The following is a 23,315-nucleotide window of genomic DNA, read 5'->3' as shown; positions in this document are numbered from 1 at the left end:
TGTCTTGTGACCAAAGATTTTTCCCATATTTATTTCATTCAAATGGTTCCTCTCCAAAAGGACTTCTCAGTTGATCAGTACTTCTTCCTCTCCATAGCTGAAGGCCTTCCAACATTAACTGGAACCAAAGGTTTTCTCACCATGAATTCTGATGATGGTAAAAGCTAATTCTGTTCTTAAAGGTTTTCCCACATTCACTACATTCAAAGGGTTTTTCTCCAGCATGAACTCTCTGATGGTTAGTAAGGTTTCCTCTACTGCTAAAGGATCTTCCACATTCATTACACTCAAAGGGCTTCTCTTCACCGTGAATCCTTCGATGTTCCGTAAGCCCAGCACTGTGACTAAAGGATTTCCCACATTCATTACATTCAAAGTTTTCCCCACTGTGAATTCTTTTGTGTGAATTAAGGCTTCCCCTCCAAGTGAAGGATTTACCACGTTGATTACATTCAAAAGGTTTCTCTCCTGTATGAATCCTTTGATGTTCCGTAAGTCTTGCCCTGAGACTAAAGGATTTTCCACATTCATTGCATTCAAAGGGATTTTCTCTAGTATGAATTCTCCTATGTGGCTTAAGGCTTCTTCTCCAGCTGAAGGCTTTCCCACATTCACTGCACGCAAAGGGTTTCTCTCCAGCATGAATTTTTTGATGAATGATGAAATGACTCCTCCAGGTAAAGGATCTCCCACATTGGTTACAGGCAAAGGGCTTCTCTCCAGCATGAATTTTTTGATGACTGCTAAGGTAACTCCTCCACCTGAAGGATTTCCCACATTCATTACAGGTAAAGGGTTTCTGTTCAGTATGGATCCTCTGATGCTCAATAAGGTTTCCTCTCTGCCTGAAGAATTTCCCACTTGCATTACATCTAAAGGGCTTTTCACCAGTACGTATCCTCTGATGACAAAAACGGGATTTCTTGTGCCTAAGAACTTTCCCACATTTAATGCATTCAAAGGGTTTCTCTCCAGCATGAATTCTCTGATGGATAGTAAGGCTTGCCTTCCAGGTAACAGATTTCCCACATTCATTACACATGAAGGGCTTCTTTCCAGCATGCATTTTCTCATGTAAACTAAGGTGTATTCTCTGACTAAAGCATTTCCCACATTCATTACATTCAAAGGGTTTTTCACTAAGTCAACCCCTCTGGAAGAAGGATTTCCCACACTGATTATATTCAAAGGGTTTCTGTCCAGTATGAACACTTTTATGTTGATTGAGGTGTCCTGTCTGGCTGAAGGCTTTCCTACATTCACTACATTCATAGGGCCTCTATCCTGTATGAATTCTCTCATGTATGCTAAGGTCTCTCCTTTGGCTGAAAGTTTTTAAACATTCATTACAATTAAATAGCTTCAGCCTAATATGAATCCTTTTGTGTTCAGTAAGGTGTCCACACTGGCTGAAGATATTCCCAAGTTCCTCACCTTTATAGGGCTTCTGTTCAGCATGAATCTTTGTATGCTCATTAAGTTTCCTTCTCTGACTAATAGTTTTCTCATATTCATTACTTTCATAAAACTTCCATCCAGTATGAATTCTATGATGTTCATGAAGGCATTTTCTCTGACTGAAAGTTTTTCCACAATCATTACATTCATATTTTTCACCTCAATCACTTATTTGATGACTGTGAACAATGTCTGAATTGTAACCCAAAGGCTTCCTGAAGTTATCATTCTCACAATTCTTCTGGAAGGATATTTGATTACATCTAATTATGTCTGAAAATTGAGTGAAATTCTTTGCAAATACATAATATTTATGGTGACTTTTTCCCAAGGGAATCTTCTCTGGCCAGTCATAGATTGATGGCAGACTGAAACTTCCCCTGAATGTATTACTCTCATAGACAGTTACCACATTCATTTTTTCTTGTTATTGACTGATGATTGTTCCCCTTGGGCAGCTTGCTTTCCCTCTAACATGTTATCATGTTCCCAAACTTTTCCTATACTCAAATCCCAGTAACTGTCTCCTAGAAGTCTTTCTCTGGATGATACTCCCTTATAAATTCCCTGCTTTAGAGTTGCATCCGTGATTTCACACCTCCTTTCTTCAGCAAGGGAATCTGAAAGAAACAAACAAAATAATTAAATGTTAATTGTTGACGATTGGAGGAAGGGAAAAATTGGTTTTATTCCAAGTTCCACATTCTGTCTCCTCAAACAAGGAAAATGATGATGAAACTGAAAAGGCAGATGCAAGAAACCACCAAGCCAATGTGGCAATTTAATATTAGTGATTCTACTCAGCCAAAATGCTAGTGCAGACACGTGTACATAAACACATTGAAGTCTTGAGCCATTCCTGAGATCTGTTAGTCCTGAAATAAAGCAAACTCCTAAGTGGAGAAAAAAGGCTTCGTTAACCTAGATAAAAAGGATCATGAGCCTGAGTGTCACTCATATATCTGAAGATGTGGATGTTCACCAAGGGGGAAGGGAAGTTACATGAGAAGGGACACAGGATCATGAGGCCCCAGCTTGGTAATCCAAGCAAGAAAATTCACTTCATTCTAATTGTTTTTATCCTTCATGATATAATTCACCATAAATCTTAAGGAAAGAGGCAAGGTCATTTGGTAGCTGTGGCTAGCCTAAACTAGATCTGCTTATAGGATAAAGTTTCCAGGGTGCCTTCACCTCACCTGAGCCCCAAGAGCAGGAATACAAGGATATTACTAGGATTGTTTAGAGGGAGGATAGCCTTTTGACAGAGAAGGGAATATTACATTTGATAGTAACAATACTGATAGTTTAACTTTTTTCCTGTCAGAGCCTTAAAGAAGATAGCATTCAAAAATCAGAGTACATAGCAGCAAAATCTCAAGGACACAAATCAGGACCAAAAATCCCTCCAGAAACGTGCAGAGTCTGGTCCTAATAAAAGGGCATAATTCTAGATGACAGGAAGATTGAGCAAATAGATTTCTTTAAAAGACTCCCACAGTAAAGACTTAATATGATGCCAAGGACACTCAGAACAGAAATCTAGAGGAAGAAAATAACTCCAAAGCAATTGTAAGCAACACCTCCAAGAAAAACACATCCTGTCCACAAGGTCAACTAGAGCTCCAGCAAGAGATAAACCATATAAGAACAATAGATAAATGCATTAGAAAAATGAGAAAAGCAAAGAAATATAATATTTAAGTTAGAAAGGAAATAGGGAACCGGGGGAAAACCTTTGCAATAAGTTACTCTGATAAAGGTTTCATATCCGGGAACTGGAACTGATTCAAGGATAAGGAAATGATTCAGACATAAAAGATTAAAAGTCATTCTCAAATAGGCAAAGGGACAAAGCATAAGAACAAGCAATTTTCAAAGGAAAACTTCCAAGCTATAAACAACCATATGAAAAACTCATTCAAGTCAATAACAATTAGAGAAATACAAATTGAAGCTATACCAAGGATCCACCTCACATCCAGCAGAGTTAAAGACAAGGAAAAATTGAAAATGAGAAGTATTTCAGAAGCTTTGGGAAAACTGTCACATCAAATGAAATCGTAACCGTAAAGCTCTTAGCACAAGGGTTAGCACATACGGTACATGTTAGCTTTGTTGCTATTGATAATGTTAAATGCAATGGAGCTGTAAAAAGAAAAATCCTCTTAATAAAGATATATAGTCTAACAAATAAGTTTCCACATTGGCTGTACCCAAAGCGTTATGGCTCATTCTGTGTTTTAAGTCCACAACCTATCTGGTAGGAAGTAGGAGTTGTATGTTTCATCCTCAGAACATCTTTTAAAGACCAATCCAGAAGGCCTATGATAAAGTATATTGCCCACTTCCTGAATTCACCCTATGCATCAGTCTTGCTTAGCTATATTTATTACAAGGTTGGTGTTTTACTTCCCTTTCTGCTAGTTCTTAAATGGGGTGGAAGGTGGAGGTAAAAGGTGGTTAAAAATGGTGACCCCCAACAAAAAAGAAGATGTTTGAAATCTATTTCTCAATCCACAGAAGAGTAGGAAGAAAGCACAGACAAAACAAGATGGTTTTGAAAGTTGGGTAGAATTTACCACCACTATATAACTAGAGATTTATGTAGTATACACATACATGCATGTATACATATTATATATACATATACATGTGTGTTTATATAGAGATATAGCTATGATGACCTTATATCATATGTATGTAGGCACCTAGGGAGCACAGTGGATAGCTCTGGGTCTGAAGTGAGGAAGACCTGAGTTCAAAGCAGATCTCAGATGCATAATAGTTGTGTGACTGTGGACAAGTCATTTTACCCATTTGCCTGAGTTTCCTCATCTGTAAAAAAGGGATCATAATAGCATCTACCTCCCAGAGTCACTGTAAGGATCAAATACGATAATAATATTTGTAAATTAATTAGCACAAGTGCCTGGCATGTAGCAGGTGTTCTGTAAATATCATCTATTATTAGTAGAACTTTTTAAAGTAATTTATCCTATAATTTTAAGAAACTAGAATCACAAAATCAAGATTTGTGGTTTTTACATAATCTCTATGTGTTCCTCTTTTGTGATGAAAAGGTTTTAAATACCAACAAGCCTTACTCCAACTTCTAAAACAATCCTAGAATGCATTATAGACAGATACTGAACACCTAGAAAAGGGCTAGGTGTTCACAACAAGCCAGCATGGCTTCACTCATAGCAGGACATGCACAGCAAGCTAGACTAAGCTCACTTCCATTTCAGACACTCACTAAATCAGAGAGGAGCTAGATAGTTCACCACTATTATCACACAGTATTCAACAAACCATCTCATGTTCTTGATGTGGAACAAACTGAGGGATGTGACCTAGTTTAGTCATTCAGTCATGCCCACATGATGGAGTCTAATCAGTATCCGGCTATACAGTGGCAACATTCACAGCATTGGTGGTGACTATAAATATGCCAGCACAGTTCTCAGTCACAAAATATAAAAAACTCTCCATATAGAAGGCAGAAGAAAAGCATTTATTTAGACACCAAAAAGCCAAATCCCACAAGCAGAAAGCAAAATCTGTCATGATGACCAAGAAGTTAATAAATGTGATCAGCACAGGGGGCAAAGCCATTCCCAAGCCTCCTCCTCTCAGCCAGGGCTTTCTCACAAGCAAACACTCATGAGCCTGAACTTTGCCACATGTGCCTGCCTGCTTCCTCTCCCCTCTGCCCCGACCCTCACTTACTCACTTCCTTCTGGTTCTGCTCCACCCTTCCTGTCCCCACCAGTCCAGCAATCTCCTCCCACCACATGTGACCTAGGCTTTCAGATGATTTAATGGGTCTACTGAAGAATAGGAAAGATTTTCCAATTCAAATTACCATTATACTCACTTATCATCCAGGAGCTCAGCCTCTTCATTCAGTGTGATGTACGAGCAATAGTCACTCTGTGACTCCATAGCATGTCAGACCCTTCTATCTTCTACTTTCTCTTGAAGTGTGAGCAAATTCATTTTTGTTGTTTCCATGATACTATCTATCCTCTTCTGCCAGGCCTAGAAGCCTGAGGGCTACCTGAGTCTTCCCTTACCTCTACCGGAGGTCTTCGGTTGGCCAAACCGGATGCTCGTATGAGAGAAAGGACGTTTCAGAGTCGAACAAGGGTTGAGCTTTATTTCAGGGTCTAGTTACAAGTGCAGGGGAATTCTTCCTTAGGAGGGAGCGAAGAATCTCCCAAGGAGGCAAAGATCTTACAATAAGAGATTGGAAGTAGAAGTACAAGCGGGGAGAGAGGGGGAGGGGAGAGAGGAGAGAGGAAAAGCGGAGCCTTGTTGTCCTCACACGTGGCCCCTCCGCCCAAGAGAACTTTCAGGCTTTCCTGATCCTACTTAAACTCTCCAGCAGCATAGTTTGCATCTGAATACCGTGCTGTTAGATAACAATAGTGTGCCCAGATCCGGGACAATCTCGAGGGCGGGGAGAGCTCTCTCCCATCACGTTTCTCACGGGAAGAGGCGGAAATACACGAGATAGCTCGGTTCACCTCGATTCCCAGTCGTTTCCTGGGGGGGCCTCGTGAGAACTCTAAGATTGAGAAGTTCCCACCTTTACCCGCCCGAGACTGTCCACCTGGAATTGAGCTTCCATCCCCAGCATCTCCCCCTTTTTGTTTTGCGCTGCGTGCACATGGCTCTAGAGCAAACAGTGGCTGGAGGGTGAGTGGATTAGGAAGGCCTTTAGCATATGAGTACCCCACAACAAGACTTCATTTACACAGAAATCTGCAGCTAGCACAACTGACAAAGAGAGGCATCAAATAAAACAAAGATGAAGCTAAATGGCTGAGTTACAACAAGAGAAAGGGCAATCACTAATCCCAAAGCATATTCTAAGAGAAGCAGCTAGTGCTGGCGCCTTACACATCACCACCCCCTCAGTCATGCAAATGGATCTCAACGGCCAAGCCTGAATGGCCAAGCCTGTGGTATTCAGGCGAAAAGTTGGTCATCTCCCGAAAAGTTGGTCACCCCTCCCCCCCCCAATGTCCTGGGTTTGTGATATCAAAGTCCTTCAGCCGCTGGAAAGAGATGCCTAGATGGAGTGGTCAGCAATGTTGGGATGAGTGCTGCTTCCTCTCTGGGCAGCAGGGTTAAAGCTGTCATCAGCAGACTCAGGTGGTGCATGATCCTTCTCTGGGGTCTCTGGGCTCTCCATGGTCTCCGCCTCCTGCGTCTCCGCCGTCTCCGACATCGGTTTACACCTACGGATCCTTCTAATGGGAATCCACACATTCCCTTTTCCTGTGGAGACACAAACATACCCTGGACCCCATATTAGTATCTTATACGGACCTTTCCATTTCCCTGAGGCCATATCCTTTACCATGGCCCATGTGTCCTTATTTCCAGCCTGGGTATTACTTTCCTTGCGGGGTTGTCTTGGAATAGTCACAAAATGTCTCATAGCTGGAGTAGTATGTGAGTTTTTTGAGACAGCTGTATCAAGATCTGATTGTATTAGGCAATCTCTTAATCTCCTCCTTTTTTGTTTAGCGAGAATCGCCTTTAAGGTGAGATTGATAAGAATGCATACTGGCTGGTTATTTTGGTATAGCTGCTGCCAGGTGCTTACAAATGCTTGATTAACATCTGTAAGGAACCTGAATTTCCCAGATTTTTTCTTTATAACAAACACAGGAGAATTCCAGGGTGCTAATTGCTCCTTAACCAATAGTTGTAGTGCCTGGAGTTTTTCTGGAGTCAGGGGCCATTGCTCCACCCAAATCGGGGTGTCTGACTTCCAATTCAAGGGTGGGGACTCCAGTGCAACAGCAATGGCCCTTACTAAAAATTTGATAGCTTCATCCCCAGGCGGCTCATGATGTCTCTGCCCCAGATGTTAAAACTAAGTCCTGGAATCACCAACGGCCATACGGTCCCTTGGTGATCCTCTGCCTCCCACTTTACTGGGTGCATTGTCTCTAAGGTATTTTGGCACCCTCCTATTCCCCACACTGGTCTCTGGCTTTCTTTAAGCTTCCAGTGCCGGGGTACTGAGCGACCGCTAAGGCAGGTCCTATCTGCTCCAGTATCAAGGAGGCCAGTCATGGGAATTCCATTGAGCCAGATTGTACACTCAGGTCTATTCTGTCCTATTTCCTTTAGTAACTGGATTTGAACTGAGTGCTTTAAGGGAAGGGCAATAGCTATGGGAAGCTGATCCTGGCCCCTCCCTGTACTTATTTCTTTCTGCCCAGGGGTAAGGCAGGCTCTGGCTAAGCTCTTCCAGTCATTAGGAGTCAGAACAAACTGACCACTGAGAGTCTCAAGCATGGCTATGACAAAGGGTGAATTGGGGCCGTGCTTGGTACAAGCCTCTTTGAGAGTCGCTACTCTCTTCCACTCTATAGGTATGTGGCTCCTCCGAACCCCACCGGGGACACTGGGGTCCGCTATTTCTAGCACAGGAAATGTCCCTATGTCTTCTCCATTCTCTATAGCCTTTCGTATTCCCTTTTCCAAACTGGACTGTGGCCCTGGACTGTCTGACCAATGGAGCATGCTATAAGGAGGCGCAGAGGGAAGACACGGCGTATGCTCCCCTGCTTCGCCTTTCCCATCAGCTAGATGGAGCTCCGAATCTATTTTTTTCTCTACACTCCTTAACTTTCTGCTCACCAGGGTTCTCCCCTCCCCTATCTCTGCTTCCACTCTCATTCCAATCCCTCCCTGGCCTCTCCGGGCCTTCCAAAAGGCTCTTAATTACACCATATATCAGGAAATCTAAATCCTCCAGCTCCCCGGGGCATAGTTGCTCATAAACGGTCATTTGTTCTCTGACCGCTCCCCATCTTTCTCTTGATATTCCTGTCTGCTCGAGCCAAGGAAAAACTTTCCAAATCCTTTTACAAAATTCTCGGAGGTCGTTTAACTCTATAGTGACCCCTGCCTCCCTGCATTCCCTGTAAAGTATCTCAGCCCAGACCTCCTGTTCCTCTGGCTTTATTACTGGCAATTGATTCCCCATCCCTGCCCTTTTCCCATGGGTGTGGGAAGCTACTCTCACTCTTTCTCTCCTTCCGAATCTAGGATTCGGGACTCGCGTCTTTCACAGCCCCTTCCAGGTGTTCCCAAAGCACCCAGGATATCTGCGCTCCCAGTCCTCTGTTCGGGGCGCCAACTGCCAGGCCTAGAGGCCTGTGGGCTACCCGAGTCTTCCCTTACCTCTACCGGAGGTCTTCGGTTGGCCAAACCGGATGCTCGTATGAGAGAAAAGACGTTCCAGAGTCGAACAAGGGTTGAGCTTTATTTCAGGGTCTAGTTACAAGTGCAGGGGAATTCTTCCTTAGGAGGGAGCGAAGAATCTCCCAAGGAGGCAAAGATCTTACAATAAGAGATTGGAAGTAGAAGTACAAGCGGGGAGAGAGGGGGAGGGGAGAGAGGAGAGAGGAAAAGCGGAGCCTTGTTGTCCTCACACGTGGCCCCTCCGCCCAAGAGAACTTTCAGGCTTTCCTGATCCTACTTAAACTCTCCAGCAGCATAGTTTGCATCTGAATACCGTGCTGTTAGATAACAATAGTGTGCCCAGATCCGGGACAATCTCGAGGGCGGGGAGAGCTCTCTCCCATCACGTTTCTCACGGGAAGAGGTGGAAATACACGAGATAGCTCGGTTCACCTCGATTCCCAGTCGTTTCCTGGGGGGGCCTCGTGAGAACTCTAAGATTTAGAAGTTCCCACCTTTACCCGCCCGAGACTGTCCACATGGAATTGAGCTTCCATCCCCAGCACTCTTCCAACCTCCTCCATCTTGTTCTTTTGTCTTCAATCTTTCCCAACATCAGAATCTTTCCTAATGAGACCCATCTTCTCATTATGCAGCCAAAGTATTTAAGCTTCAGATTCAATATTTGACCTTCCAGTGAATAGTCTGAATTAATTTATTTACATATTGACTGACTTGACCCCCTTTGAAGTGCTAGGGACTCTCAAAAGTCTTCTCCTGTACCACAATTCAAAACCATTGATTCTGTAGCACTCAGATGTGCTTATAGTCCAACTCTTACAGCCATACACTACTACTGGAAAAACCATAGCTTTGACTACATGAACCTTTGTTGGCAAGGTGATGTCTCTGCTATTTAGTATGCTGTCCAGATCTGTTATAACTTTCTTTTCAAGGAGCAAATTTCTTTTAATTTCCTGACTATAGCTGAGATTTGCAGTGATCTTTAAGTAGAAAAATGTAAACTCTGACCCTGCTTCCATTTCTTCAATGTCTATTAAATGTGGTGGTCATGGTAGTGGTGGTGATGGTGGTGGTGGTGGGTGGTGGTGGTGGGTGGCAGTTGCAGTGATAAGCGTCAAGCCAGCTCTTACACTCTACTCTTTTACCCTCATCAAGAGGCTTCTTTATTCTTCTTCACTTTTTGCCATCAGAGTGAATCATCTGCATATCTGAGATTACTAATATTTCTCCCAACATCCTTGATTCCAGTTTTGATTGGTCTAGCCTGACATCCGCAAATAAGCTAAATAAGATGACAATATATATCCTTGTCAAACTCCTTCCCCTCTCTTAAACCAATCCGTTGTAACATGTTAAGTTTCAACTCTTGTTTCTTGACTCACAAACAGGCTCCTTAGGAGACAAGTAAGATTATCCAGTACTCCCACCTCTGAGGACCTACCACATTTTGCTGTGATCCACACAAAGGCTTTAGTGTAGCCAATGGAGGAGTCTCTAGTTCCTTTGCCTCTTCAAAAACCAAACTGCACTCCTGGGAATTTTCAGTTCACATACTGCCAAAGTCCATCTTGCAGAATGTTAAGTATAACCTTGCTGGCCTGTGAAATGAACACAACAGTTTAGTAACCTGAACATTCTTTGGCATTGTCCTTCTTTAGGACGGGATGTAAATTGATCTTTTCCAATCTAGTGGTCTCTGTTCAGTTTTCCAAATTTGCTGGCATACTGAGTCCCGTTCTTTAACAGCATTATCCTTTAGGGTTTTAAAGAGGTCAGCTGGAAGTCCATCACCTCCACCAGCCTTCTTGTTAGCAAGGCTTCCCATGGCCCACTTGACTTCATTCTCCAGGAGGTCTGACTCTAGATCAGTGACCACACCACTGTGGTGGTTGGTGATGTTTCTTGCACAGTCTTGCCACATCTTGTTGATCCCTTCTACTTTTGTTAAGTTGCCATCATTTTGGCATGAAACATTCCCTTGACATAGCAAATCTTCTGGAAGACATCTCTTATCTTTCCCATTCTATTGTTTTCTTCTATTTCTTTGCATGGCTCATTTAAGAAAATTTCCTTATCTCTCCTTGCTGTTCCTTGTAATTCTGCATTCAGTTGGGTATATCTTTCCCTTTGTCCTTTACCTTTCCCTTTCTTTTTTCCCTCAGCTACACAAGTCCCTTCATCAAAAGAAGGCAGTGATCCAGGAGAGGGAACTGAACCAGAGGATGGTATAATTTCATGGATTCCCAAGGGGTTGAATGAATGGCCAGATATAAACAGAGTAGTCATCAATGATTCTGTCAACATTCTGGTACAAAAGTGGAGTCTTCCAACTCTCCCCTTAAATGCCCCAAGCATCTGTCCATGGTCCTGTGCTGGTTAATATTTCTTATCAATAAGTTGGATGAAGGGATTGATGGCATGCTTACCAAATTTACATGGAACACAAATCCAAAGGAGAAAGCTATAACATATTACATGACAGATTTAAGATTCAAAAATATCTTGACAAGATAAGGCCCTGGACTGAATACAGCTAGATGGCATTTAATAAAGATGAACTTCAAATATTACTTTTGGGTTCAAAGGATCAATCTACCAAGAATGAGATAGAAGAAGCATTTCTGGGCAACAGCAAAAGGTCTGAGGGTTTTCATGGACTAAAAGATCAATAGGACTCTATGCAGTGATGAGGTATCAGAAAATGCTCACGCTGAATAAAAAGAGACCAAATTTCCACATGATAAGTGAGCTGTATAACCAGACCCTGGTCAAACTCTATCACGAGATTTGTGATCACTCCTGGGTGCCTCACTTTGGGAAGGCTTTTGTCACATGGGAGTGTCCAAAGGTAGGCAGTTCAAATGACAAGCTGAGTCCATAGAAGGGTCACCTGGGCATCATAAACCAGGAAAAAGGAAGACTCAAAGGGACATGAGAGATGGCTTCAAGAAGGACCATCACAGGGAAGAGGGATTGGGCGTGTTCTTCTTGGCCCCAAAGGGAAGAGCTGGGAGCAACAGGTGAAAGTGGCAAGAGGAAGGCCTGGATGGAGGCATGTTCCTAATAAGAAGAGCAATCCAAGGTGGAGTGGACAGTGACAGATTCCCCCTCTTCAGAAGTCTTCAGGAAAAACTGGTTGACCACTTCTCACACAGGTTGCACACAGAATTTTTTTCAGCTCTGTGTTGGACTAGATGACTATCAAGGTCCCTTCCAATTTTGAAATCCTGCAACCTGTTCCCTCTGACTAGCACCAGGGACATGGGAAAGCACTAATACTGTCTAATACTGCAAAGTTGCTGCCCCTAAATGCCTAGCTAGCAGCAACTCCTGAAAGCATAGGTCTTGCTCCCCTACCTGCTCCAATGCCCCTTAGGAATTCTTGTTCCTGAACCCAGGGCACTTCTCCTCTAACTTAGAGACCACATCTGGTTTGGAACCTGAAAACCCTGCTCATGGGAGAGAACAAGATGGCGCGTGAGACAAAGATCAGATCCAAGCTCGGCATTAGTTCCTTTCTTTCCAATAGGAATATGACACTGCTAAAATATCGAGGTTTGTATGAAGGAGCTCTAGAGTGTGCAATCTCTTCTATCTCCAGAAGAACATGCGTGACTGGTCACAGAATAGACTTTACCTTAAAGAGGAATTTAGTTCATATGGCCCACTCAGTACTCAGAGGAGAGAAAGGTTTCATGTCTTCAGCTATGGCCACTGAGAATCTTGGACCTAAGGGAACAGAGAGCAGGTGGGGAATGTCTTGGGACCAACTCAGTGAACCTGCCAACTTCCAGTCATACAAAGCAAATACCCTTCACCTAGAAAACAACATAGAGACATACTCTGTCCCTTGGTCCTGAAGGATTTAGTGAACATCTCATAGGTCCCTTGCCCTTGCGTATTATTGCACAGTCAGTCAGAACTCAAGAAAATCAACTTTAGCGAATAAGCAAATGAAGACTCCCCAGTGAATAAATGCTGATTCATAAGATGATAGTCTCACCCAGGAAGACAAGGTTTTCATAGTTCTCCAGCATCATATCTCTGTTTACATCCGTCTGCACAGGGTCTAGCTCACTCCGTTTTTCCCATGTGAAGTCCACAAAAGCATCCTCTAAAGTCACTGATTCCTGAAACATGGATAGAAGAAGAAGGCACAATCAGTCTTTGCTTACAGCATAGTGGGGTTCTGAACATTCAATAGAAGATGATCTACTGAAGACCTACTGGCTGCAGCATTTCATACACAGAGCTACTCAAGACCTACTGGGTGTAGTTGGACTCTGTATTAGACATGACAGCATGGGCAGTTGTAATTCATTGCTCAAGTTCACACTGACAAAATGTCTCCAAAAGTGTACACGGTCAAGGCAACTGTTCATTTTATTCTTAAGTCCGTAAATCAGAAATTTTTTAAATCAGTATATAATTCCTAATAATGTATCATTTCTAATTAGATACACCAGAGTAATCATTCAATGATAGATGACAGTGTTGTGAGGAAAAATATTAAGTAGGTAGATTTTTAAAGGCTAAAAAATAACCACATTGCATTGGACTTCTCTCCCTTTTCAATCATTATCTGCAATGGAAAAATCTTGGTGGCATGAACAGAACCCTAGATTAGGAGCAAGTTGCTCCCAATATCCCAGCTGAGATTTCTTCCTCTGCCGAATGTAGATGATGGAAGCTATTGACCAGGGTATTGTGGGAATCCAATGAGATAACATGTGTAGGGTATTATGTAAACTACCAGTAATGTAGTTGATAGCATGATTCTTAATGGAACTGTGTTCAGTACTAGGGGTACAAAGATAAAAACAGAGGCTGTTTTCAGGAAATTCACACTTTACTAGAGTGAAACCTGTGCACAGAAAAGTAAATGAAAGCTTATTTGGAAAGAAAGACTATTTGGGAAAGGGATTAGGGAAAGTTTCCCAGAGGAGGGGCCACTTGGACCAAGACTTTATGGACAATCAGGACTGTCAGGTCAACGATCCTTTATGAAGTACTCACTGCGTGCCAGGTACCATACTATACGCTGATACAAGCAAAGCAGTAGAATGACCCTTCTCCTCAATGAGCTTACATTCGAGTGGGATAAAACACATAAAAGGAGGCTGAAAAGGGGTGATGGAGGGGAGAGGGAAGTGAAGGTATCAACTCTGCAGTCAGGTGCAGAGCCACCAGAAGAATGAAAACAAGGCCGGCATGGGCATCCTCCTTCAAGTTCTGGGAGGAGCAGAGAGGATGGAGTGCATTCCAGGACTGGCAAAAGCAGAAGGAGGAGCTCAAGTAACACACTGAGAGAATGGTGCCCAGAGGGCATGTAAGAGAACCCTGGTAAGCTGGGCTTGGAGAACCCTGCCCATTGTCTGATGTTTCTCTCTCATCCTGGACACAGCCAGGCTACCACAGGATGGTTTTGGGTATGGCAGGGATCATGTCTTAGGAAGTTTATTTTGGCAGCCATGTGGAGGACTGATGGAATGAGGGAGAAATGGAAGACTCACTCAGCTGCTGCAGAAAAGACCAGAGAAGTGCTGATAGGGCCAGAATGGCGAGAAGGGATGGATATGTAAGCCCTAGCAAGTTCAGGGTGGGCTTTGTCCTCCTCAAACCAGAAGCTGTTTCCTATGAGAGTTTATTTTTGATTTGTTCGTCGACTTTTCTCAGAGATTAGGATAGTTAGGATTTCTGTTTCTTGTTTGTCATTTAAATGCCTTAAAATTTTGTAGATAATTATCCATTGCCTGTGAATCCTTCACTTTGGTGGCGCATAATCATGGATAGCCCTTTATTCAGTGGAAATTCACTTTGTAGTTAATGGTGAAGAGAATACATCGCGGCGCTTGGACCCTGCCTCCGATGGTTAGTCATTGTGTGATCATGGACAAGTCACTACACGTCCCAGCCTCAGTTTCTTCATCTGTAAAATTAGGATAATAATAGCATAGGCTCGTTTTATGAATCCAACGAGAAAATATCTGCTGAGTGCTCTGCAAACCTTAAATCACTCAATTTTTTGACAGTGGGACTTTTCTTCTCCCTTACTCTTTACCCTTTCCTCCCCTTCTCTTTCTCCGCCCTCTCCCTCATTACCTAGTGGTTTATGGACAATGTTAACATACTTCAAAGTAAATGACTATCTTTTTGTCTGCTAATTTTTATCATGTTTTATACCTTTTCAGGTATAAAATATCTCCCCTTTATTTTGTTAGTATAGAATTATGGCTCTAGAGAAAAAATGATACTCAAAGGGCATTTACTACAGGTTTTTAATTGTATATATGGGGAAACTGACACCAAGAGAAACTGAGTGACTTGTTTGAGGTAAGTGGATGAGCAGGGATGTGAATTGGGCACCTTTGACTTCACAGCCAGCACTGTTTTGTCAGAAATGTTTATTTTCTTTGAAGATTGTTTTAGCTGCATCCCACAAATTGTGGTATCTATTCCCATATGATCATTCCCTATAAAATAGCTAGTTATTGTCAGCAAGCATTTACTCAGCACTTACAATGTGCCAGACCCTGTGCCAAGTGCTGGGGATACAATGAAAGGCAAAGAACACGGTGTCTGCTCTTGAGGAGTTCAGTGTAGTGGGCAAAGCAGCAGGCTAACACCTCTGTACAAACCAGACTCACACAGTATAGGCAGGGAGAGGTCTCAGAGAGATGGCACTAAGGCTTAGGAATTCTGGGAAAGGCTTATTGCCTTGCTTCTGGGGAGCTAGGAGGCCAAGAGAAAGAGGGAGAGCTCCAGACAGAGGACACAGCCAATACAAATGCACAGCAATGGGAGATGAAGGATCTGGTTGAAAGAACAACCAGGAGGTCCGTGTCACTGGACAGCAGAGCACACAGGAGCACGGAAGGTGTAAGAAGCCTGGAGAAGAAGGGGGACAGGTTTTAAAGGATTTTCTGGAGGTAACTGAAAGGCCCTGAAGTCTATGGAGTAGACAAGTAACATGTCAGGTCTGTCCTTCAGGAAAATCACTTTCCCGGCTGAATGCAAGATGAACTGGAGCAGAAAGAGACTTGGGATAATGGGGAAGACTTACAGCTTTGCAATAGTCCAGGAGTGAGGTGATGAGGGCCTGCACCAGGGTGGGGGCAGTGTCACAGAAAGAGAAGTATTCAAGAGGTGTTGTAAAGCTGAAATCCATAGGCCTGGGCACCATGTTGCATATGGGGAGTGAGAGGACACTAAGGAGTCCAGGATGACTCCCAGCTTGGGAATCTGAAACACAAGAAGGACAGCAGTATCCTCGATACAGCAATAGAGAAGATAGAAATCGGGGAAGGGTTTAGGGGGAAGCTAATGAATTCTGTTTTGGACATATTGAGCATAAGATTTCCACTGGACATCCAGCTCAAGAAGCACAATAGGCAACTGGATGTGTGAGACTGGAAGGAAGCAGAAAGGTTAGGCTAGACAAATGGAGCTGAGAATCACCTGAATAAAGAAGATCATGGGATCCATGGGAGCTTATGATTTGTTCTTTGATCTATACATCATTTCAGATGCAATTAGCCTCCACTTAGGTCTGTATCTTTTGTTCATCTTTCCCTCACTGATGATTATCCTTATTAAGATCTACAAAGAATGTAGTTAATACTAATACCTTTCTACAAATTGTAGCAAATGACAAATGTAACACACAATACTGAAAAATCTGTATATTCTTCAGTGTTTGGGAGGCTCCGAAGGACAGTATGGGAAACAAGAGGTATTAGACTGACTACCAAACTGAAGATCTACAGAGCATTTGTGCTGACCTCGTTGTTGTATGCCTGTGAAACATGGACAGCCTATCAGCACCATGCCAAGAAATTGCACTGTTTCCATTTGAACTGTCTTAGGAAGATTCTGAGGATCATCTGGCAGGATGAGGTACCAGGCACTGAGATCCCTGCTCGAGATGAACTGCCAAGAATTCAAACTATGTTTCAGAGAGCTCAACTCTGATAGGTTGGCCACGTTGTTCAAATGCAAAATGTATGCTTGCCGAAAAGACTGTTTTATGGAGAACTCACACAGGGCAAGCAATCATATGGTGGTCATAAGAAGTGGTCTCAAGGTCTCTCTTAAGACCTTTGGAATTGATTGTGTGACATGGGACACAGAGGACTGCCCAGCATGGCATGCCCACATCAGAGAAGGTGCTGTGCTCTATGAGCAAAGCCGAAATGAAATAGCTCAAGGGAAATGCAGGATGTCCAAATTTAGAGTATTCACCCCAAATGTTCCCACGGATTATTTGTGCCTGACCTATGGTAGAGCACTCTGAGCTCATATCGTTCTGACCAGCCACAGTTGGACACACTGAAACTTGACTTTAGCACAGTGATTGTCATTTGGTTCCATTCGAGAACAACCAACCAATCATTCAGAAAGTGTCCTGGTTCTTCCACGTTTAACTCTTCCAAGGTCACATTTAACTACATACTTTTCTTCTTCCTGTCCTTTATTCTCAGATTTGTCCAGCTCAAAAAAACGAATACTGCAGTTGTCTACAAATTAGTGTTAAGACTAGGAATGTCACTTCATAAAGTGAGTTGGTTATTTCTCTAAGAATTGACGCATTTATTTAATAAAATCATTATTTCCTTAGAGGGGACTTTGTGTACTGTAAAGAGTGGTAGAACTTGGAGAAAGGAAGGTTCGGGCTCCAATTTCTCCTTGACAAACATCGAGGGGTACCCTGGGCAACAACATAGAATAATAGAGGAGAATGTGGGAAGGGTCCAGAGCAGCCATACCTCCTTCTCCAGACTTCCTCTCCTTGACACCAAGACACACTTTTCTTCATAGACCTCCATTTTCAAGGACAGACCACACCAGACTTGGTTACCACTCCTCTGCACCGTTGTCTCCCCCAATTCCCAAGCCCCGCAAAGGTTAGCTCTCTTTTAAGTGGTATTTTCCCCCAACTTGAAACTAAACCGCTTGGGACAGGACCTGCCTTTCTTTTTCATGGATTTGTTCTCCCCAAACCTTAGCACGGTCTCTGGCAGGTAGTAAGCTCTTACTAAACTATGCTCTCCAGAGTTCCCAAAGATCTCTTCATTGTCAAATCTAATCTTTTCTCAGTCTTCACTTTCTAAGCACTTGATGCCTCTAACACAGTCACTCTCCCACTCTCTGAGGGGGATCTTCCAAACTCTCTCTTCCCTGTTCAGACATAACCACCAACCCCCCCCCCCCCCACTGTGAAATGAGAACCTTGCCTTGTATTGGACTGAAAAAACTGGGGCCATTTACTGAGAGCTCCCCCTCATATGTCACGTGGAGCCCTTCTGCCCCTCTGTCCTCCTTGGCCACTCTCTCACAAGAGGGCCTTCTCTTTGTCAAGGCAACCTCCCTACATACATAGCTCATGCATCCCATCCCATATCCTCCATCAGAGTGTCCCCTCTGTCACCTTCACTCTTTCTCTTACCTTCAGTCTCTCCTCTCTGCTAGGTCTTTCCCTAATACCTACAAACATTCCCATGTCTCCCTGTCCTCAAAAAACTTTCGTTCAATCCTTCCAAGCCCAGTGACTATCATCCCATTTCTCCACTGCCTTTTGTGGCAGATGCTTGAGAAGGCCATGGCTATCTACCATAGGTGTCCCCACTTTCTCTCTTTTCATGCTCATATTAACTCTCTACACTCTGCTCCCAACCTCACCACCAACCCAACTGCTCTCACCAAAGTTACTGTCCTTTTCTCCATCCTCATTGTCCCTGACCTTTCTGCAGCCTTTGACACCTATGGTCACTCTTCTTCACTCTTCTGTCCAGGTTTTCTCTCTCTCCTGCTTCTCTTCCTGTCTGCTCATTCTCAGTCTCTTATGTCAGTCACACCCACAAACAATGACTATCCCATAGGGCTCTCTCCTGGACTCTCTTTTCTTCTCTTTCTATAATATTTTACTTGGTGATCTCATTATTCCCATAGATTCAATTAGCATCTCTAACTGATGATTCTCAAATCTACGTATCCAGTCTTAACCTCTCTGATCACCTCTAATCTTGAGTTTCCAAATGCCTACTGGATAGCTCGAACAAAATGCCATGTAGCCCCCTTAAAGTCAATATCCTCAAAATTAAACTCATTATCTTCACCCATACCTGCCTTCCTTCCAGTCTTCCTATTCAGTCATTCTGTTGCTATTTCTTTAATTTTATCTATTCTGCTCTCTTTCATTTTTCTGACAGATTTAATCCATTCACATTTAAGATTACAAGACTGATTTTTTTTTTATTAAATTAAGCATTAAATTCCTATGGTATTTTTCCCCCAAAGTGTCCCCACATTCTTTGCCCTCCTTCCTTCCATTGCACTGACCCAGACCAGATTTCTTGAGTTTACCTTTATGGTTGAACTCCCTTTTTCTTTCTACCCTGTTTTTCATAGCAAGAGCATGGCACAGAACTCTCCCTGTGGGCCAACTACCCAGTCGTTCCATCTGTTTTCTGGAGCAGCATTCATTTGTACCACCATGCCCCAAATTTTGTTTATCCCCTCCCTTATTTCTCCCTCTAGGACCCTTCAGAAATTGAATTGACAATTACAGGAGAGGTAGCCATTGTACACAGAAAACAGCAACAACTACACAGTCTGAAGACCTGGGTTCAAATCCAAGTTTTGCCACTCACTACTCTTAAGAGTGTGGACAAGTCATTTAACCTCAGTACACCTCAGTTTCCTCATCTATAAAATGAGAAGGATGGATTAGAAGCCTGTAAGGTTCCTCGAAGGTCTAAATTTAAGATCTATAGCCTTTCTTTCCATGATTCTAAACAAAAGGCAGGGCTCATAGAAGACGGAAGCCTTGTTTCTCCCTCTGTTCCTTTTCTTTCTAACTCAACCATCAGCACAAGTATGCATCTCACCTCTACCACCTTTTTCCAGAATGATCATCTGAGGGGCATCTCTCTGTGGTATTTTAATTCATGAAGGAAGAAGTAGAATGGCTCTACCCTGTTGTAAGACCTTTTCCTCAATGCTTGCTCATCTCTCAGGTCTGCTCCCAAAGGCAGGTGGTGGGGTCAAAAAGCACAACTAGGCCCCCTCACCACCATGATGATTCCTCACAGACACCCATCCTTTGCAGTCTGCACAGTCAGAGCTTTGGAATAAGCCAAGAAGCAGGTCAGTCCTAACAGCATTGCTAAGCCTTGCTGGCTAGCTGATTTCACCTTTCCCATGGTTCTACCATTTTATGAGGACGCATCAAAAGCCCTGTTCACCTTTGATTTCTTAAGAAGGAATGACTCAAATTCCTCACTTTCGCTAAGAGTATATTTTTTCCTGACTACTAACCTCAACTCACATTTTAGTAGCTTATATTTTTATTGGTTTCAAACCAGTCTCCTTTGGGTTTGGTTCTTTTTGGGGTTTTTTTACTCTAACATTGTAATTTTCTTATTGATTACCTTCAGTTCTCAGGACCTGAAGGGTATTGATAAGCCAGAGAACACCCCAAGAAAGGCAACCAGGATGGCCACAGGCAAGTGTCTTTGCCTTGTGTTTGACCTTAGCTGCTTCCAGTAATCCCATCAAGGCAGAAAGGTTCTGAGAAAAGAGCCCTGAACTTAGGCCCTGCCTCCTGGTTTTGTCATTTACTAAGCTGTGTGACCTAGGGAAAGTCACTTAACCTACTTGGGCCTCAGTTGCCTCATTCGGAAAATGAGATTACGTTTCCGGGCAGAGAAGAACGCTGACTCACCTGGGACTGGACTATTAGGAGCTCCGAACTCATTTTCTCCTCTTCCATGTCTTTCCTGGGAAAAGCAGAGTCTGGAGAAGAGAGAGCTAGGAGAAAAACGCCAGAGAGTGGCCCAATCAACACCGCTCACTGACCCCAAACTCAGCTCACGCTCGAGCTCCATATCCTGTGCCCCTGGAGCACAGGAAGGTTAATGGGCAGTCCAGGGGCTGCTAGGCCCCCTCCAACAAGGGGGAACAGGTCTGAGGCAGTAGCACTCGAGACCCCCAATCTGCCATTGAATCACAGTGGATTAGATAGAGCATGGAGAGGGCATCAGCCCTGGCACAGAAAGACTCCTCTTCCTGGTTCAAATCCGGCCTCAGACGCGTCCTAGCTGTGTGACCTTGGGCAAGTCACTGTCCCCTGCCTGGCAGGCAAGGAAAAGGCAAACCCCTCCCGAATCTTTGCGGAGAAAACCCCAGAAATGGGCCGCAGACACAACCGGACAACCAACCACGGAGGCCTCTGGGCGTCTCGGCAGCCTTTCGGGGCAGCTGCCTAAGCAGGGGCAGGTCAGCCCCCATGGGGGCTAAGTCCCTGGCTCAAGGAGGCTGCCCGAGCCCTGCCCGCCCCCGGCCCCTCCCCACCAGCTGCCCCTGCCCACCGCAGCTGGGCCTGGGGGGGAGCCTGCGCACGTGCTCCCAGGCTAGGGCGGCGTCGAGACCCGGCCCCACCGCCCGCGGGCTCAGCCAAAGGTGGGGAGGGTCTGGAGGGTGGACGAGGAGATTGGGGGGCCTCCCTGCCCACCTTCCCCATCCTCAGCCCCCGTCCTCCTCCACTCCGGCCTTCTCATCAAGGAAGCTGGTGTGGGGCTCACCAGCCTTTCCTGAAAGGGTCCTTTTAACGTGGGAGCCCCTGGGTGGGGTCCGGGGGCTGCCCTGAGTGGGGGAGAGGAGGAGGAGACCCTGCGGCAAGCATTAAGCCCCTGCTGCATGCTGCCTCTGCCCTTGAGGCTCTCAGGAGGAGGAGGCTCAGGGAGGGACTGGGGGGGGCGGGGAATACAGAAATGGGGGAGGAGCTTTCCCTAGGGGAGGAGCTTCCCTAGGGGAGGGGCTTCCTGGGGGGAGGGGCTTCCTGATGTGAGGAGGTTCCTGGGGGGAGGAGGTTCCTGAAGGGAGGAGCTTCCTGAGGGGAGGAGCTTCCTGAGGGGAGGGGCTTCCTGAGGGGGAGGGGTTTCATGAGGGGGAGGAGCTTCCTGAGGGGGAGGGGCTTCCTTAGGGGGAGGAGCTTCCTGAGGGGAGGAGGTTCCTGAGGGGAGGAGCTTCCTGAGGGGAGGGGCTTCCTGAGGGGGAGGGGCTCCCTGAGGGGAGGAGGTTCCTGGGGGGAGGGGTTTCATGAGGGGGAGGAGCTTCCTAAGGGGAGGAGCTTCCTGAGGGGAGGAGCTTCCTGAGGGGAGGGGCTTCCTGAGGGGGAGGGGCTCCCTGAGGGGAGGAGGTTCCTGAGGGGGAGGGGTTTCATGAGGGGGAGGAGCTTCCTGAGGGGGAGGGGCTTCCTTAGGGGGAGGAGCTTCCTGAGGGGAGGAGGTTCCTGAGGGGAGGAGCTTCCTGAGGGGAGGGGCTTCCTGAGGGGGAGGGGCTCCCTGAGGGGAGGAGGTTCCTGGGGGGAGGGGTTTCATGAGGGGGAGGAGCTTCCTAAGGGGAGGAGCTTCCTGAGGGGAGGAGCTTCCTGAGGGGAGGGGCTTCCTGAGGGGCAGGGGCTTCCTGAGGGGAGGAGGTTCCTGGGGGAGGGGTTTCATGAGTGGGAGGAGCTTCCTGAGGGGGAGGGGCTTTCCTGAGGGGGAGGGGCTTCCTTGGGGGAGGGGCTGACCCCCTCCCCTCCCCCCAGCTCTGGCTTCCCATCCTGGGATCACTAGGGGTAATGGCAGAGGCAGCCACAAGAGCAGCGGCCGCCGCCCCCTAAGGGAAGGCAAGTCCAGGTTGGGCCGCGCCCGCGGAGCCCCGCACTCGCTCCGCGCGCAAAGTCCGCCCGTCACTCACGCTGCAGCCGGGCCCCAAGCAGGTCCATGGCGCTCTGCGCCTGCGCGGTAAGCTCCACCCGAAGACGCGTCCCCTGGCCAGGAGGCCACGGGGTCGCCCGGATGGGACTGGGGGGACGGAGTGGGGTCCCAGGCTGAGGGGGCCGCGGGATGGCGGGAGGAAATCTCGGGAAAGAGGTTCGGAACCGGCAAGGCCGCCGCTCAAAGGATTCTGGGAAGTGTAGTCCTGAGGAACTGAGTGCACATGCGCACTTCCCGGCTGTGTAACTGCCAGGTGCCTGGGGGGTGGGGGCCAAGTGCGTGGAGCCCTGGGCAGCAAGTGGGCGTGGTTAAGGCTGCCCCGCCCCCTCACTCCCACTTGGGTAAGCAACTGACATTTTGTCCTGAAGGGCTGCAAAACACTTTCCTTGGATTGCCCCGTAGTGGGCCAGCAAGCATTTATGCAGCCCCTACTGTGTGCAGACCCTGTGATAAAAGGAGAGGCAAAAGCCATGGCCTGCCCTCCCCTAGCTACACTCCAAGGGCTGAGACCCGGTGCAAACATGACCAAGCCAGCCGCGTGCAGGAGAGATGGAAGGTCCTGGAGGTCGGTGCTGAAAGCAGAGGATAAGCCTGTGATCAGTCCACACTGCCCCGCACAAAGCCACCTCTCTGTCCCTTCAACCTAGGAGCGCAGTCCCTAAATGCCAGTGTTTGCTGCAAGGTGCTTGCACAACGTTTGATTGCTTTTAGGTAAACGGAAGACAGTGCTGGTGGCGATGTAACAAGCTTATACTGTCCCGGCTTCATACAGCGCGTAGGTCCTGTTGTCAGGACTTGAATCCCAGGCACCGCGTGCAGCCCAAGGGTTAGGTCAGCACTGCCACTGGGGAAAGAAAGTGC

General features: G+C 45.6%; 1 protein-coding gene across 1 annotated transcript; it reads right to left on the bottom strand.

Moving 5' to 3' along the window:
- On the bottom strand, positions 1–22,632 carry LOC140508112 (zinc finger protein 713-like). The gene is made up of 5 exons (XM_072615882.1): positions 22,435–22,632; positions 20,417–20,502; positions 15,758–15,936; positions 12,698–12,824; positions 1–2,078 (listed from the first exon to the last, which is right to left on the bottom strand). Exons 3-5 carry the CDS (start codon positions 15,875–15,877, stop codon positions 1,873–1,875), a joined length of 453 nt encoding a protein of 150 aa, XP_072471983.1. The 5' UTR covers positions 15,878–15,936; positions 20,417–20,502; positions 22,435–22,632; the 3' UTR covers positions 1–1,872.
- Positions 22,633–23,315: the final 683 nt, after the last annotated feature.

The sequence above is a fragment of the Notamacropus eugenii genome, chromosome 5 (assembly GCF_028372415.1).
Source record: "Notamacropus eugenii isolate mMacEug1 chromosome 5, mMacEug1.pri_v2, whole genome shotgun sequence".
In the NCBI taxonomy this organism is placed as follows: domain Eukaryota; kingdom Metazoa; phylum Chordata; class Mammalia; order Diprotodontia; family Macropodidae; genus Notamacropus; species Notamacropus eugenii.
This window is presented reverse-complemented; position numbering and strand designations above follow the sequence as displayed.